The sequence below is a fragment of the Equus caballus genome, chromosome 24, assembly GCF_041296265.1.
Source record: "Equus caballus isolate H_3958 breed thoroughbred chromosome 24, TB-T2T, whole genome shotgun sequence".
Lineage (NCBI taxonomy): Eukaryota > Metazoa > Chordata > Mammalia > Perissodactyla > Equidae > Equus > Equus caballus.
This window is the reverse complement of record NC_091707.1, coordinates 18229078-18248579: the sequence shown is the minus strand read 5'-3', so window position 1 is coordinate 18248579 and position 19502 is coordinate 18229078. Positions and strand designations below refer to the sequence as shown.

The following is a 19502-nucleotide window of genomic DNA, read 5'->3' as shown; positions in this document are numbered from 1 at the left end:
GAAGCCCTCTACAAGGGCAAAAGCTTTTGCAAGGGGGGTGACCTCATCAAGCCAACACTCCAGGTGAGCAGAGGGAGACAACCCCGAGAGCACGCAGGAGAAAGCACCCCTCCCCCAGCCACTCAGTGTGGCTCCAGCTCCTGGGATTTTGGCTGAAAGCAGAGGACTCAGAATACATGGCTCTTGACCCCACCCAGTGGTGATGGGCAGTAACTGCAACGAAATAACACCAGGATGCTAAAGAACAGGACAACTCCCTCTAGCAATATCAAACACTATATTAGCTCTCCAGACAAGAGAGAAAAATGACAAATGCCCAGAAATCAGTCCTGAGGACGCATAAATATGTAATCTAAATGACAAAGAATTCAAAACAGCCATCATCAAAAAACCCAACGAGGTAAAAGAGAATGTAGAGAAACAATTCAACAAGTTCAGGAGCTACTTCACGAAAGAGATTGAAACTATAAAGAAGAATCAATCAGAAATGTTATAGATGAAAGACACAATGGAAGAAATAAAACAAAATACAGATTCCCTGAATGCTTGAGTGGACATCATAGAGGAGCGTACCAGCATTATTGAAGATAGACATGTTTAAATGCTCTAGTTAGAGGAGGAGAGAGAACTAAGACTAAAAAGAAATGAAGAAACTCTCCAAGAAATATCCAACTCAATTAGGAAATGCAACATGAGAATTATAGGTATTCAAGAAGGAGAAGAGAAGGGGAATGGATTAGAAAGCTTGTTCAAAGAAATAATAGGAGAGAACTTCCCAAACCTAGGGAAGGAAATCCATGTGGAAGAGGCTGCCAGATCTCCTAAATATGTCAATATAAAAAGACCTACTGCAAAGCATATGATAGTGAAACTGATATCGAACCTGAAGTGAGTTTGCTCACCCGTTGCACAGCAAGGCAATCTCTGATGCCGAGTGTAGTGGAAGAAAGTAGGAATTTTATTATTGCACAGTGCTGAGCAAGGAGAGAGGGCAGCTAATGCTGAAATCCCAAACTCCCTGAAAAGCTAAAAGGAAGGGTTATTATTTGGGGTTTTAGGTAGGGGAGGGGGAGCATATGGCCTTGCTGGTTGGAGCTTTCCCACCAGCCTGTCTTTGGCCCTGAGACTACTTGCAGAGGGGAGGGAACCATGACCCTGCTGGTCAGCAGCTTTCCCACCAGCCTGTATCTCTTTGCTGGGTGGAGATAATGAATCCAGGTGCTTATCCTTGGCAGTGTCTGTCTCCATGGAGGATAGTGGATTCTGGAGCCAGGAAGCCAGAGAGTAAGCAGGGAATGAGTGTTTTGGTTTTAACCCCATATATACTGGGTTTAATTTAGGGAAACTGATGTCAGGGTAGGTATCAAAACTGAATGACAAAGAAAGAATACTAGGGGCAGCAAGGCTGAAGAAAATAATCTACAAAGGAACCCCCATCAGGCTTTCAGCAGATTTGTCTGCAGAAACTTTACAGGCTAGGGGAGACTGGAATGATATACGCAAATCTTTGGAGGACACAAATTTTCAACCAAGAATACTCTATCCAGTGAAATATCCTTCAGAGATCATGGAGAAATGAAAACTTTCCCAGACAAACATAAGCTAAGGGAGTTCATAGCCATGAGACCCGCCTCCCCCCCAAGATATCCTCAAGAAGGCCCTCATATCTGAAAAAAAAAAGGGGGGGAGAAAGGGGTTACAAAGCATGGAGTAAGGAGTTAAATAGGTAGAATCAGAGGAGGTTAGCAAATGCTCAAGTATAGCATTAAAGAGAAAGGAAAGAAAAACACCAAAAACAAAGATGATCTTGTCATTTTAACCACAAACTCATAACACAAGATGGAATAAGATGTGAGAAAAACAACTTAGGAAGGGAAGAGGAAAGGGACTGAATTGATTTAGTCTAAGGAAGTTAGAAGCCATCAGAAAAGGGTCTATTTTATCCACAGGATCTTGAATACAAACCTCAGAGTAATCACCAAACAAAAAAGCAGAAGAGAGACAAAAATAATAAATAAAGAGAAAATAAAGAAACACAACATAAAAAACTACATAACTCGATTGGTAGACCAAAATACACAGGATGAGAAACAAAAGAAATGCAAGAGAACTGGAAAATGATTGATAAAATGGCAGCATTAAGCCCTCATATGTCAATAATCACCCTAAACCTAAAAGGATTGAATTTTCCAATAAAAAGACACAGAATGGTGAGATGGATTAAAGAACAAGCCCCAACAATATGCTGCCTCCAGGACACACATCTCAGCTCCAATGACAAATACAGGCTCAGAGTGAAGGGATGGATGACAATACTCTAAGCTAATGGCAAACAAAAGAAAGCAGGTGTTGCAACACTTATATCAGACAAAGTAGACTTCAAGATAAGACAGGTAAAGAGAGTCAAAGAGGGGTAATCTATAATGATCAAAGGGACATTCTATCACGAAGAAATAACACATAAATATCTATGCACCCAACACAGGAGCACCAAAGTATATAAAGCAACTAATAACAAACCTAAAAGAAGACATTAATAATGTCACAATAATAGTAGGGGACCTCAACACTCCACTGACATTAATGGATAGATCATCCAGACAGAAAATCAACAAGGAAACAGTAGAATTAAATGAAAGGCTAGGCAGATGGACTGAATATACATCTATAGTTAACATTCCATCCTAAAACAGCAGAATACACATTCTTCTCAAGTGTACACAGAACATTATCAAGAATAGACCGTATGTTTGGAAACAAGGCAAGCCTCAATAAATTTAAGAAGATTGAAATAATAACAAGTATCTTTTCTGATCACAATGCTATCAAGCTAGAAATTAATTACAAGAATAAAACTGAGAAAAGGATAAAGATGTGGAAACTAAACAACATGCTATTGAACAACCAATAGATCATTTAAGAAATTAAAGGAGAAATAAAAAAAATCTGGAGAAAAATGAAAGTGAAAACATACCATACCAACTCATATGGGGTGCAGCAAAAGCTGTATTAAGAGGAAAATTCATTGCAATACAGGCTCACCTTAACAAACAAGAAAAATCCCAAAGAAGCAATCTCAAACTACACCTAATTCAATTAGAAAAAGAAGAACAAATAAAACCCAAAGTCATCAGAAGGAACAAAATAATAAAAATGAGAGCAGAAATAAATGCCATTGAAACAAAAAAGACAGTAGAAAGGATCAATGAAACAAAGAGCTTGTTCTCTGAGAAGATAAATAAAATTTACAAACCCCTAGCCAGATTTACAAAGAAAAAAAGACAGAAAGCTCAGATAAATAAAATTAGAAATGAAAGAGGAGAAATAACAACATACACCACAGAAATACAACAGATTATAAGAGAATACTACGAAAAACTATGTGCCAACGAAATGGACAATCTAGTGGAAATGGATAAATTCTTACACTCTTACAACCTCCCAAAGCTGAATCAAGAAGCAATAGAGAATCTTAATAGACCAATCACAAGCAAAGAGATTCAAACAGTAATCAAAATCATCCCAAAGAATAAAAGCCCAGGACCAGATGGCTTCCCTGGGGAATTCTACCAAACTTTCAGAGAGGACTTAACACCTATCCTTCTCAAGCTATTCCAAAAAACTAGGGGAGGTGGAATGCTTCCTAACACATTCTACCAGGCCAACCTCACTCTGATACCAAAGCCTGACAAGGACAACACAAAAAGGAAAACTACGGGCGAATATCACTGATGAATACAGATGCAAAAATCCTCAACAAAATATTGGCAACCCGAATATAGCAATACATCGAAAAGATCATATACCATGATCAAGTGGGATTTATTCCAAGGACACAGGGATAGTTCAACATCTGCAAATCAATCAATGTGATACACTACATTAACAAAATTAGGAATAAAAACTACATGATCATCTTAATAGATGCAGAGAAGACATTTGACAAGCTCCAACAGTCATTTATGATAAAAACTCTTAACAAAATGGGGATAGAAGGAAATTACCTCAGCATAATAAAGGCCATATATGACAAACCCACAGCCGACATCATACTCAATGGGGAAAAATTGAAAGCCATCCCTCTGAGAAGAGGAACAAGACAAGGATGCCCACTATGACCACTCTTATTCAACATAGTACTGGCAGTTTGGGCCAGAGGAATTAGGCAAGACAAAGGAGTAAAAGGAGTCCAAATAGGGAGTGAAGAAGTGAAACTCTCACTGTTTGCAGACAACATGATCTTACATATAGAAAAGCCTAAAGAATCCACTGGAAAACTATTAGCAATAATTAACAACTACAGTAAACTTGCGGGGTACAAAATCAACTTATAAAGATCAGTTGTGTTTCTGTACTTTAATAAGGAACTTACAGAAAAGAGCTCAAGAATATAATTCTGGGGCTGGCCCCATGGCCAAGTGCTTAAGTTCTCAAGCTCCACTTTGGCAGCTCAGGGTTTCACTGGTTCGGATCCTGGGTGCAGACATGGCACCGCTCGTCAGGCCACGTTGAGGTGGCATCCCACATGCTACAACTAGATGGCCCTATGGCTAAAATATACAACTATGTACTGGGGGTTTTGGGGGAGAAAAAGCAGGGAAAAAAAAGATTGTCAACAGTTGTTAGCTCAGGTGCCAATCTTTAAAAAAAGAAAAAAAAGAATACAATTCCATTTACAATTGCAACAAAAGAATAAAGTACCTAGGAATAAATTTAACTAAGGAGGCAAAGGACTTATACAATGAAAACTAAAACCACACATATACGGACAACTAATCTTTGACAAAGCTGCCAAGAACATAAAATGGAGAAAAGACAGTCTCTTCAATAAATGGTATTGGGAAAACTGGACAGCCACATGCAAAAGAATGAAAGTAGACCATTATCTCACACCATAAACAAAAATAAACTCAAAATGGATCAAAGACTTGAAAATAAGTCCTGAAACTGTAAAACTCCTGGAAGATAATATAGGCAGTACACTCTTTGACATGGAACTTAAGAGGATCTTTTTGAATACTGTGTCTTCTCAGACAAGGGAAACAAACAAACAAAATAAACAAGTAGGATTTCGTCAGACTAAAGAGCTTCTGTAAGGCAAAAGCAACTAGGATCAAAACCAAAAGACAATCCCCCAACTGGGAGAAAATTTTGGCAAATCATATATCTGATAAGGGATTAATCTCTATAATATAAAGGAACTCACACAACTAAACAATAAAAAAACAAACAGCCCGATCAAAAAATGGGCAGAGGATATGAACAGACATTTTTCCAAAGAAGATATACAGATGGCCAATAAACACATGAAAAGATGTTCAAGATCACTAATCATCAGGCAAATGCAAATCAAAACTACACTAAGATACCACCTTACACCTATTAAAATGGCTATGATCACTAAAACTAAAAATATCAAATGTTGGAGAGGGTTTGGAGAAAAAGGAACCCTCACACACTGCTGGTGGGAATGCAAACTGGTGCAGCCACTATGGAAAACAGCATGGAGATTCCTCAAAAAATTAAAAATAGAACTACCATACGATCCAGCCATCCCACTACTGGGTATTTATCCAAAGAGCTTGAAGTCAGCAATCCCAAAAGTCCTATGCACCCCAATGTTCATTGCAGCATTATTTACAATAGCCAAGACATGGAAGCAACCTAAGTGCCCATCAACAGACAAATGGGTAAAGAAGATGTGGTACATATATACAATGGAATACTACTCAGCTGCAAAACAGAACAAAATCATTCCATTTGCAATAACATGGATGGACCTTGAGGGAATTATGTTAAGTGAAATAAGCCAGCTAGAGAAGGATAATCTGTGTATGACTCCACTCATATGAGGAATTTAAAATTATGGACTAAGAACAGTTTAGTGGATACCAGGGGAAAGGTGGGGGGGAGGGGGGAGTGTGGGCACAAAGGGTGAAGTGGTGCACCTACAACATGAATGACAAACATTAATGTACAACTGAAACTTCACAAGACTGTAACCTATCATTAACTCAATAAAAAAAAAAAGAAGATGTGGTATATATACACAATGGAATACTACTCTGCCATAAGAAATGATGAAATCTGGCCATTTGTGACAACATGGATGGGCCTTGAAGGTGTTATGCTCAATGAGGTAAGTCAGAGGGAGAAAGTCAAATACCATATGATCTCACTCATAAGTAGAAAATAAAAACAACAACAAACAACAAATAGCAACAGAGATTGGATAAGTGGTTACCAGAGGAGCAGGCGGGAAGGAGGAGGGTGAAAGGGGTGATTAGGCACATGTGTGTGGTGATGGATTGTAATTAGTCTTTGGGTGGTGAATATGATGTAATCTACACAGAATTTGAAGTATATTACAAGGTACACCTGAAAAAGAAAATAAAGTTTTCTCTGGGCGTTATCTTGAGCTTTAGAAAAGTTTAACTAATCCCTTCTCTGCCTTATCTTAACAGATTTATAAACTTAGATTCTCATTTCATATTCACAAATTCTCTTACAAATAACATCATATTTTATCATCTTTACACACAATAATGCATATTCATAACCATTCTTGAACTAGGAAAGAATCATTATAAAGTATCACCAGCAGTCTGAGAAGAGGTCAAGGTTTTTTGGTGGGTGAGAGCTTCTTAATGTTTTCCAACTCTTCCAGTTAAGAAATTATGTCTGGGGCTGGCCCCGTGGCCGAGTGGTTAAGTTCGCGCGCTCCGCTGCAGGCGGCCCAGTGTTTCGTTGGTTCGAGTCCTGGGCGCGGACATGTCACTGCTCGTCAGACCACGCTGAGGCAGCGTCCCACATGCCACAACTAGAAGAACCCACAACGAAGAATACACAACTATGTACCGGGGGGCTTTGGGGAGAAAAATGAAAAAATAAAATAAAAAAATAAATAAATAAAAAAAAGAAATTATGTCTTACATATAACTATATAGGTGAGGTTAAATTCTCCTTTTCCCCTTTTAATGAAATTGAAGTTATTTTTCAGTATCATTCTAATATAATCCTTTCGGCACACGAAGATTTTTAGTGATCGACCTTAGGCATCACTGTTTTCTCAGTCAATAGGCCCAATTAATTCACTCCTTCTTCACTGGTCCGTTCTATACTAAGTGTAAACTCCTTTAGACAGAGCTATGTCTAGTTAATGGATTCTGACCGATGGGTAATAAGGACCGTCCTATTACATGTAGACGTGTAGCAATACTTCCTCAGGAAGAGAACGCTGGCTGAGGTTTACTCCGAGCTTGCCGTATGTCAGGTATTATTCTAAGAGCTATAAACGGAATCAATTGATTCATTCCTCACAAAGTACTATGATTAACCACATTTTACAGATGAGGGCATGGAGGCATGGAATACATAATCTGCACAAATTACAAAGCTTGGAAGTGGCTAGAAATAAAAAGAGAAACATACATGGTGTAAATCTTCAGTTCTTTAACCATGTCCTCAACAACTAACCAACTGCCTCTACAAAGGCTCATGTTCTCCATAGAAATAGTCTCTCGAAATTAAATAATAATAAGGTGAAAAATGAGAGCTGAATCCTCACTGGTCCAGATCCATGAAGTCCACAGTTTCCAGTATAATTTCTACTTCACTTGTTAGTTTGCAATACTTCCCCCTGCCCTTAGAAATACTTAAACTGATCGTATTCAAAAATAAATCCGACTAGATATTGTGCAAGAATTGTCATCTTTATAATTAAGATAGTCTCTAGTTACCAGAGGTAATTTTGTTCCAGCTTCTACTAGTATATGATTCTTTCTTACAAGTCTCTCTGCCACAGAGAAAATTGTGTGTAAAATGCCACACAAGTGGAGGAAGATTAAGCTCAGACATCTTTTCAGATGAACTATATCAGTATCAAGACTGTCCAAACTCATGTTAGCTTCCTAGAACACGGGTTCTGCAAAAATGGAAAATGAATGTCTTTGAACTTCTCTACGGTGATATGACGAAAACAAGTAATCTGTGATCATGAACAATTAGAACTGGAAAGTGAGTTCTGTTTCTAAACCTAATAAATAAAATAAAAGTCACCTATAATCCCAGTATTCAAAAATCACTACTCAACATTTCAGCCATTTCCTTCCAGTCTTTTTTTTCCGTATTTTTTTTTAACATAGTAAATGGCTATCTTTGAAAGCTCAAGTTTTACGTGAACCATACATTCAAGAAGTTTGTTCCCTTGTCCCCAGGAAAAGATTGCTGTTGCCTCCCCACACTCCCATAACACGTCCATCTCCCTCAAAGGTTATTCAAGTTTTTGACAGAAAAATCAAATTATTTTAGCCACTCTGCTGTTTCCTTTCCTATCTGGAAGATAAATTCTCCATTTAAATTAAAGATTAACAAAGCCTTCAATGATTAGCATGCACCCCTGTTTCCAAAGGTGACTTGGCTGTTCTCAGTTGGTAGTGATTGCAGATGGTGATTAAAGGTGCATGCAGGGGAAGGGTCAAGTTTAAGACTTCTCTAACCCTCTGCACTCCATCTCTGTTAATGGCCTTCCTGGTGTTAGAGATTTGTTTAATGATCAATAGTGGCTTCTATTCCTACCACTGAGTCTTTCAGAAAGCAGTATAACTAGTCAATGTTTAACTGGATTCTTTGGGTCTGAAATGGCAAAGTAGGAGTTGAAGGGAGGTCTCCATGGAAACAGGCCACCAGGAAGTGGCCAGAGGGTCAGTGTGTGGTGAAATAGAGCCAGAAAGATGTCACGAAGGAGATGACTGCTTTGTAAGGCAGGGCTAAACTTCTGAGTACCTTGATTACAGCAAGCTGCATGAGTGGCCCCCAAACCACATCCTTCATGGTTTTCCTCTGAATGTCTTTAACGTGAAATGGGCCTGAGCCACTCGAGGGCTCACCCAAGGGTGACCAAAGTAGCACCTTTGCAAAACAAAGAGGAAGAGCCTCGCTCAGCTGGCCCTGTGGACGTTGTATTCAATCAGAAGCTGGAAGAAAAGAGTTCATATTCGTTCACGAGACTGCAGGACCGGAGTAAAGCTTTGGAAGGGCAGCTGCCACCTCTACGAGAGACCTGGTATGGAAGGTATTCTGCAGGTAAACGTGAAACCCCACTTGATATTTGTGTATTTGGGCCAAGGAGAGCTACTGATAGATTTACCTGTCTATCTCATCATCTTAGAAAGTTTCTAAATTGCTGAAACGTAAAGGAAAATCTTTCAATGGGAGGCTGAATATTTGTCAGTTCTAAGTATTCTGGGTACGTTAGAATGGTACCTTAGATGGGGTACATTACGCTGTATACAAGGGGCTTTCACCATTCCACATGAGAAGGAAAAAATCATTTTGTTTCAGCTTAGTTTATAGTACTTCCAATGTTTATACCTAGCATTGCCAGACGATTAAAATTGTATAAAGATGTGATGAGTTATAACAATCATATGTTTCAGTTAGATTCTAAATTTAAATCATTTTCTCCAGTGCTGTTGAATGCATCAGGCTTTGTTGTTTTGAAAGCAGCGCTTTAAGAGTGAATCCATTCTAATGTGAATTTGGAAACCACCTCACACAGAACTGATTGATTGCAGCACAGATGAGTACATGAATCACCCTCTCGCCAATCTCATATTCTTCATGGTCGTCTGCAGAACTGAGAGAATTTTTTCCCTTTATGATTAGAAGCTCTGAGACTGAAGTGGCTGGGATAAATTTTCCTGGGATATTTTACAAAACATGTAAAATGTTTTATGACAATCACAATGATAATTAGTGATGAACACAATGATAATTAAATAAACATTCTAACTAGGGAAGAGAAATATACACGTATAATGTATACCTATGTATATATGTATGTAATTTCCTCTTTCCTTCTCTTTCTGGATCAGTAACAAAACTAAGTTCCCACTATAGGTCAACTTGACCTCAAGGTCTTGTATTCTCTTTCAGTAACTAGGAGACCTTACCTAGAATAATTTTCATGGCTACTTTCTGTAGAACTGACAATCTTTGATTGGTTCTATATGGTCTATTGTGTTTTTTCGTGAGGAAGACTAGCCCTGAGCTAACATCTGTTTCCAATCTTCCTCTTTTTTTGCTTGAGGAGGATCAGCCCTGAGCTAACGTCTGTGCCAATATTCCTCAACTTTATATGTGGGTCACTGCCAAAGCATGGCTGACAAGTGGTGCAGGTCTGCACCTGGGATCCAAACCCGTGATCCTGGGACACCAAAGCAGAGTGCACCAAACTTAATCACTATGTCATGGAGCCAGCCCCAATATATGGCCTATCTTATGTTCAACTTCCTAAGCACATGAGTGCAAATTTTCCTCTTAGTTTCATTGGAGAATTCCTTTTTTATTCAAACCCGCTATCCAGAGCCTTAAGATTTTGGTAACTGAATGGTAAAAGCTGATTCTAATGCATTAGAGTCCCAACTGGGAAATGTTCTCTTTTTTGAAATGGTAAAATCACATTAAAAATAAATAACAAAGGGATGGTGGGCATTCTGATCACTATTTTCAAGGGGCCCATATTCTATCCCCAGCTCCACCAAATGCCAAATAGCATAACTTTGGGCAAATTACTTCATCAATCTTCTTCACCTGTAAATCAGGTAAAAATAACTGCCTGACACAGCCTGTGCCATTTTGGGAGAATCAAATTAAACTATGGGGTGATATCACTCAAATCATAGTATGACAATAAGGAGTAGTCATGCTGCTGAAAAAAGTTTTGCTGAAAATATTTGCATTTTTAAATCCAACATGTTTTTTGTTGTCATTATTGTTGCTTCTGTCTTGCTCAATGAGCTAGCATCTCTTGAAAGAAAATAAGAATACAGTGAAGTTCTTAAGGAGGTCATTCAAATGTCTTAAGGATAGAAACACATAACTACCCAGGGATTTTTCCATTTGAAATGTAAAGTAGGACTATAGGATAGTCTACACAACAATCTAGAAATCAGAATGCTCCCAAATTGTTAAGAGGAAAGGACGAGAGAGAAAGCTTCATTCAAGCAGGGTTGGTCATGGTAGTAGTCCCAAGGGCCCAGGACAATGAAGCTAAAAAATCAAATCCATAATAGATCTCTCAAGGCTCTCTCTTTCCTAATGAGGCTTAACTCTGTAGCCCGGGTTGTTGTATCAGGAAAGAACATTGATCCGTTGTATGATAGTGGCAACTTGTGGGAATTTCTTTCCCTGGTTGGGGGGCTATTTAATTGGGCAGATACAATGCTAAGTATTGTATACTCCTATGACACACTCATGCTCCATTTCTTTATCATCTCTCTATCTCATACCTATCATCTATCTATTTCATCTGAAGAGAGAATTTGTTTTCATTTCTTAAAGCTGTATTTTTTCTGATTTTCTATATTATTTGGGGGAGATTTCATGAAATTAAAACAAATCATTGTTTCTATTTTCCAGGCCAAATTTTATGTTTGAATAACATTTGTAGTCAAACACTGTTAATTGTGTGGATCATCCTCTAAATATCAATCTGGGAGGGAAATGAGGAAAGCAGAAATTAAATCCTAGGTCTAGGCTAGTATTTTATCTTCTGCATCCATGTAGGGGTGCTGCTTTATGTGTTTCATCTTCACATTCAACCCATAGGTTAGACACATACAACTGAAAAGGCCCAAAATTTTATTAACAAAGTTTAAAAATTAACAATCAGCCTAATTTAATAGTAAATTGTTTTTAATGGTTTGTTCTTGTTTCTCCCCTAACCCTTCAAGTGCCCAGGGCCATGTATTTTGACATCCCACTGGAACAGGGAGAAACAAGTATTATTAAAAGGCATCCACCCCGAAGACTTCAAGTAAGATGAATTTAAAAGGCTTCATAAGGAATTTCTTGGATTTAATGGTAACATCCCTTTTTAACTCTAATCATAAAAGAGGGATATTGATAATGACCATGCTAATGAGAATGAGAATGTTGTCAATTGCAAACACCATATTTCTTCCGTATTTCCTTTTGTAATGGTTTAGAACATAGGCATGATGGGATTCAAGGGACCTGAATCTTGCCCTAGTTAGTTGGATGACTATGGGAAGTCACTTGTAATAAACAATAATAACAATAACACCTACTGTTACTGTTTAATTACCACCTACTGTAAGGCAGATACACCCTAGACAATTTGATCTGGATTCATTTAATCCTCATACCCCCCTATAAGAGAGGATGTATTATTTTTGTTTTATACATGAGTTCAGAGAGTCAAGTCACTTGCCCAAGGACAACAGAGGCTGGATGTCAACCAGGTCTTTCTCCAGAGCCCACGCTCTTAACCATCAGCATAGATGATCTCCATGGCCCTCTGTCCCTAACCTTTTATCCTTCTAAATGTTAACTGGTTGTTGAAATTGAGGACATTGGATTCCAAGGCAGCAAAGCAAGAGCTTTAAGTGCATTCACCTTAATAAATATTTAATGAATTCTCTCTAGAGAACCATAAATTCCGAGAACTCGCATCCTAGAAGGGGAAAGAGATCTGCGTGGGTCCTTGACAATGAGCATCAGCTAAAAAGAAGACTGGGGGCTCTCTTGTGTGCAGGCTCTGTCACTGACATTTAAAAAGGGAATTGGAGCCAAATCCCACCTGTCACGCATTTCACCGGGGTGTCTGGACCAATCCCAGGAGTATTTGAGCTCATTTGTTGGGGATTATTTCTGTTTCAGTCAGTTTTCATTTACTTGTCTTCTTCAGAGGCTGATAATCATTATTTGAAGTGGTTATATCCTTTGGGTACAAAGAGAGCATCTTCTCCCAAAATATTAGAAACCTCAAAATATTGTTTGGCTGATAAAAGATAAAATATAATTCTATCAAATTAATATCTAATTTTTGAATTTTTGAGCATATCTCTAGCTAAACTGGACAACTTAAAAACTTATGTTTTATTTCTGAATCAAATGCGTGCTTTCAAAGGAGTGTCTTGATATATGTTCCTGTGGAATTTCTGAGCTGAATAACTCAGAGCCATTACTATAACTGGTGAAAAGTATTGAAGTAGCAGTTGACAGTTTATAAAGTACTTTCTACATCTATAGGCTTTGATACTCTTAAGTCAATTAAGCCCAAAAAGAGACCTTTGGTATTTCAGAGTAAAATACTGCACCCCCACATCCTAATCAACCACCTTAAAAATGAAGAATCAAAATAAATGAATTGTTTGAGTGCAAAGACTATGTCTTATTCAGTCTTATATCTTCAGTCACTAACACTTAATATCTATCCCACAAAAGTTTGTGAATGAATGAATAGATGATTGAATGACAATGAGACCCATTATCCCCAACAGGAAAAAAAATCAAATGCACTCCTTGCTATTGCAGACCTGAAGCATCACTGTATGGGAAGTCCGGTTGACTAGCCAAAACAACCATGTGATGAGTTATAGGGATAGAGGAGTGTTTTATTGAACCCAAGAGTTGGGAGGTACCTGGACTTCAGGGAAGAGCTGTGCCTTGGAACCTTAAAGGCAGAGGAACTCTGTGTGTGTCTCCCCTAAGCTCTTCTCCCTGCATTTGCTTTACTCTCTCCCTGCAGATTGACTTTCTCTGCTCCTTAAGACCACTTGGTGAAATATGGCCACCCTGAATTTGCACCTTGTAGTTTCAGTCAAAGGACACACTGGCCTGGCCCTCTTGGCTCCAATTCCAAATTCCTGAGAGAAAAGATCTTATTGGCTCATTTTTCTCGTAATTCCAGTTCTGGTCCAACGAGCTATGACCAGCGGATATGCTCATGCAGTAGAAATGTGGGCAGAGAATCCCCCCGCCCCATAGGTTCTGGAGACACCTCCTAGAGAAGAGGGAAATCACTGGGAATTTGGCAGACACTCCCAAAGATATCAACTATAATTATCTTCACAAATAAGGCTCAGCACATTTTCTACCACAAATGGGTTTTTGAGAGAATAATAAATGCTGGGTTCCCATGACATGCTAATTAATAGCCTAATCTCTGCCAAAGAAAATTCTAAAAGTATTTCTAATTATTAAACCAAATCTAATTGTATCCTAATAACTTGAGTGCATATTTGGCATTCTCCACTTCCTGAACATCTACTCCTCAAGTAAAGAGCAGGTCATGCACTGAGGTCCCCCACGCAGAGCTGCTGAGAGCTGAGAGCCTCTGCCAGGGAACTTGAGTCAAATGTGCTACGTCGAAGAGCTGATCATCACTGTTCCTCCGGCTGATTCACCTTCTTGTCCAACCATCTCAGGTCCTACCTAAAGTGGAGTTAGGTCCCCTCCTGCCCCATATCATGTGTCCTCCGGTGATTCCTCAGATGACTTCCTTGTCTCCAAAGATTTGCTTAAATTTCACCTTCCCATAAGGCTTATCATGACAACCAATGGACAGTTGCAACTCTTACCCTGGCACTCCTGATTCCCCTGACACTTCACTCTCTTTTCTTTTCCCCAGAGCACTTATTTCCATCTAACACCAAGCAATTTACTCATCTATTATGTCCATTGTGTATTTTCTTCACTGCCTCCCTGCCAATACTAGAATATCATCTTTATAGAGGCAGAGATTTTGTCTGTTGTCTTCACTAATGTATCCAAGTTTCTAGAACAGTCCCTGGCACGTAATAAGTGATCAATAAGTAGGTATTGAATAAATGTTGGACGAATGAATGGAGAGGAGAGAAAGGTGAGCATGAATACTGCTAGTAAGGGATAAGGAGGGTGGTTCTGACCTGGATGGTTTCATTATGTCATTTAATCATTAGACAAATTGTTACCAACTTATTCCCTTTCCTTGCCTTTTCTAATCCTTTGCCCATTTTCTATTATCTTTTTCTTTGTGATCTGTGAGAGTTCTTTATATATCTTAGATGAGTCCTTTGTTAGTTATATATATTGCAAACATCTTCTCTCCATATGTGATTTGCCTTTTCATTTTGCTTGTGTGTGTACAAAGATTTCCACTTTTACTGTTGTCAAATTTCTCAATCTTAATCTTTGTGTTTTGTATTTCCTGTATTTTGTCTAAGAAATTTTCATCTTCCCCAAGGTCATGAGGATATTCTTCTTTCTTTCCAAAATGTATAATATTTAACTTTTCACATTTAGTTCTTAATCCATCTGAAATTCATTTGTGTGCAGGAGCAAAACTGGAATCTAATTTTACTTTTTTTTCCATTGGGTTAATCTTTTGCACCAGCGCTCTTTATAGAATCATCTATTCTTTGGCCATTGAATTAAAATGTTACTTCTGTTATATATCCAATTTCCAGAGCTTCATGAATCTGTTTCTGGGCTATCTCTTCTGTCACATTGGTCTATTTGTGTCTTTCCACAGGGATTCCAGACTGTCTTAATTATGTACCTTTAAGCTAAGTCTTTATATCTAATATGGCAAGTCCCCTCACATCCTTCTTCTTTACAACTGTCTTTGCTATTTATGGTCCTTTGCTCTTCCATTTGAAGTTTGGATCTTCCCATTAGTATTCTGATTTAATGCATTCATAGATTAATTTGGGGAAAATTGATCATGTTTACAAGATTGTCTTCTGAACCACAAGCATAGCACAAATCTTCATTTTCACTCAGATTTTATATCTTTCAATAATGTTTCATCATTTCTTTACAGAGGTGTTGTGTGATTTTTTTAGGTTTGTTTCTAGGTACCTGTGTCAGTTGGGGTCCAATCAGAGAAACAGAATGGTTAGGAGAAACATATATTAAGAGACTTATTGCAAGGAATTGGTTTACATGATGATAGAGGCTGGCAAGGCAAGTTTGAAATCCATAGGGCAGGCCGTCAGGAAGGGCACTCTCCAGGATGAGTGAAGCTGCCATCCACAAGTAGAATTTCCTCTTCTTCAGGGAAGCCTCGGTTCTGTTCTTAATCCTTTCAATTGATTGAATCAGGCCCACCCAGATTATCTGAAATAATCCTCCTTACTTAAAGTCAACTGATTATGGACTTTAATCACATCTACAAGATAATTTTGCAGCAACACTTAGATTAGTGTTTGAATAACTGGAGACTGTAGCCTACCCAAGTTGACACTGGCCAACAATATACATTACAGGGGTTTTTTCCTCCTGTTATGAATGAGGTCTTTTTTCCCATTTCATTTTCTAAATGATTATTATTTGTGAATTAAAAAGTTACTGATTTTTGTATATTGAATTTTGTGTTCCACTACTTTATTAAAATACCTTGTTAATTCTAATTGTCTATAGAGTCTTCCAAATTTTCTACATAGACAATATCTTCCATAAATAAGAATAATTTTTCTTCTGTCTTCACAATTCTTATTGCTTCTACTTGTTTTTTTTTTTGGGTTTTTTTTGTTTTTTTTTTTTTTACTTTTGCATTGGCTAGAACTTCTCTTGTAATGTTGAATATAAGCAGTGATAATGGGCATCCTTGTCTTATCCATGACATAAATGGGACTGGTTTGAAAACCAAGTACATTTGCAATAGGATTTTGATAGATGCTACTTAGACTCCCAAAAGGAAACAGATGGCACACTCAAATTAGGATATTCAAGAAAGTTTTCTTTGCAAACAACTATTTGCAGAGATTTGGATTAGGGGAACCACAGAGGACATTGCAATAACCACTATTGGCAGCTGAGGGGTAACCACCTCTAGGCCAAGGGACTGGGAGAGTGAGAGATTCCTGGAACCTGGAGGAGAGAGTCAGGTAGAGGAAGCTCCTTTGAGAAGAGCAGTGGGACACAGCCAACACAATATGACCTTGCAGGGAGGGCACCAGAGGAAGAAATATCCCGATCTCATTCTCTTTCCTCTCTCAGATCTCCTGCCAGGGCTCCTCAGTGGCTGAATCCAATGGAAATCTAGAAGGCAGGAGAAACTGGTTAGTCCTTACATGCAGAGAACAGAGTAGAGATATGTGGCAAGTGGATATGGAGAAACAAATGGAAGATCTCTGGCACAAAGCTGTTTATTAAATTATTGACATTCCCTCTATTCCTAGTATACTAAGAGTTTTTCTTAGGGCTGAGTGTTAAATTTTATTGATTTTTTTTCTCCATCTATTAAAATAATCTTATGGATTTTCTTTTTTAATCAGTCAATATAATGTATTACACTAATAGATTTTATGATATTGAACCATGCTTGCATTCTTGGCGTAAATCCTACTTGGTCATGAGATACATATATAAATACAGTGGTGAATTTTATATGCTTGGGCTTTTTGTATCTATTTTTGTAAGTGAAGTTGTTCTATAACTTCCCTAGACTGTCTTTTCTCCAGTTTTGCTCTCAAGGTTGTACTAGTTTTGTAAAATGAGTTGATTACCCTTCTGTCTTTTCTATTCTCTAAAACATTTGATATAGTTGCTGTTGTTATCCATTCCTTAAAAGCTTAATGAAACAGGCCTGTGAAACCATCTTTGGTCACCTGGAGTTTGGAAGCGTAAGAAATTTTCCTACTAAATTTTTTAGTTCATTTAGGTATCTTATTTTCTTCGTGATTCAATATTGCAAATTTATATTTTTCCAGAAAATTATCCATGTCCCTAAGATTTCAAATTTATTGTTCTAAAGTCTTACCTTCTTCATAGTCAATGTTTTGATAATGCTTGTAAAACAAATCTTCCAGCTTACATTTTGATGGAGCTCTTTTATCCCAGGTAGAGACGGGGAGAACAACTCAGCCCCTGATTTCAAGCTGTGGTCCTGGCTCTAGTTTCCCATCTTATATGGAGCATTTTTAGGTCCCTTTAACCTAAAGAAATAACTCACAGCCATCAGGAGCCCTAAATGTGTTTTGAATCAGCTGCCCACTAGTATGGGCTTCTGTTCTATGAAGATGTATGTCTTGTATCTTTTTGGTTTTATGTTTTATTTTTCATTGCTAGATGTTTGGAGCAAAGAATGTTATTTCAGTATGAACTCACTGCAATGCCTTGACCAGAAATTCCTCCCAGAACCTTAAAGGACACATTTTTAAGTCATTTTACCAAACAAACTGTAAAGTTTCTTTGAGTGGCCCCTGCCCACCTTTCTATTCCGCTGGTAAACAGAAGCAACCGTCTCAGGTTAGTGTGTCACCAAGCTCAGTGATTTACGCCTGATTTAATCTCCAGTCCTGCTTCCCCCAGCTGACACTTCAAATGATTATCCAACTATTTGCTTTGTTTGAGAAGCCAAATAACCCAGAAACTGTTAGATAAACGATACATTTTTTTATAGCATGATATGAATAAAGGTGTCTTTCTACCAATTCTCTAGGAATTCCTTCCACTGTGTTCTCTTTGAAGATGACAAAGTGAGGCTTCTTGCTTCCCAGGTGGGGAGAAGGATCATTGATATGAACCCAGAATTCTGAGTCTATTTAATTTGGCTGGTTTGTTTAGAGAAGCCAAATTTCCAACAGTTTTTTTGCAGTGCTTCCCAGGCTGAGTACAAATGATCTAGTGGAGGGACCCTATTTGCAATGTAAGTTGCTGCCATCTAGTGTCCCTGGTGGAGGAATAGTGTGATTCTTAAGTTCTTTCCAAAGGCTAGGAATAAGGTAGCTGCCTGGAGAGAGTTCTTACAGACATCTACTATTTAACCCCTATCAGAACCATGAATTTAAATAAAATGAGGCTGAAAATAGAAGAATATATATTCACCCTTTCAAAGAAAAACCTGGCCCTAAGAACCTATGGATAGATTATTTTAGATAGCTGAAAATATTTAAATAGCTGGCTTTTTCAGGCTCAATTTTGCAAGAAGTCTCCACAAACAAATCCTCTGTGGTCTACTCTAATGTAGTTCCTTGATTCACCTGGGCCATTTGGAAGCCAGTGGACCCCACCCTAGGAAATCATCAGAATCCCCTAGAGAGTTTTGAAAAAATATATATTCCAAAGAAACAATTGATAAGCTGGACTTCATTAAAATTAAAAACTCCTGCTCTGTGAAAGATAAGGTCAAGAGAATAAGAAGATGAGAAGAGAAGATGTACAGATGGCAAGTAAGCATATGAAAATATGTCCAACATCATATGTCACCAGGGAAATGAGAATTAAAATAACTATGAGATATCACTATATACCTGTTAGAATGGTCAAAATCCGGAACACCAGCAACACCAAAAGCTGGTAAGGATGTGGAGCAACAGGAACTCTCATTCATTGCTAGTGGGAATGCAAAATGGTACAGCCACTTTGGAAGTTGGTTTGGCAGTCTCCTACAAGCTAAACATAGCCTTATCATATAATCCAGCAATCATGCTCCTTGGTATTTACCCAAATTAATTGAAAAGTTATGTCCACACAAAAACCTGCACATGGATGTTTATGGCAGCTTTATTCAAAATTTCCAAAACTTGGAAGCAATCAAGACGTCCTTCAGTCATGGAATGGATAAACTGTGGTACATTCGCATTACGAAATATTCAGCACTAAACAGAAATGAACTATCACTCCATGAAGAAACATGGAGGAAACTTAAATGTATATTATTAAGTGAAAGAAGCCAATCTGAAAGGCTACATACTATAAGATTCCAAGTA

General features: G+C 38.1%; 1 protein-coding gene across 6 annotated transcripts in view; it reads left to right on the top strand.

The window, feature by feature from the left end:
- The first annotated feature begins 8650 nt into the window (after nucleotides 1–8650).
- Nucleotides 8651–19502, top strand: part of CCDC198 (coiled-coil domain containing 198) — a 32145-nt gene continuing 21293 nt past the window's right edge. For 2 of the 6 annotated variants that reach the window (XR_002803455.2, XM_023627794.2), the window contains exons 1-2: nucleotides 8692–9084; nucleotides 11736–11818. Coding sequence is in view for 5 of the 6 variants with exons in the window: in XM_023627794.2 (XP_023483562.1) it covers nucleotides 8862–9084; nucleotides 11736–11818 (306 nt within the window). In the remaining variant the exon portion in view is untranslated. Of the gene's footprint in view, nucleotides 9085–11735; nucleotides 11866–19502 lie in introns of all 6 variants that reach the window. The other 4 variants (XM_014735614.3, XM_001496486.4, XM_070249162.1 and 1 more) reach the window with 4 other exon arrangements.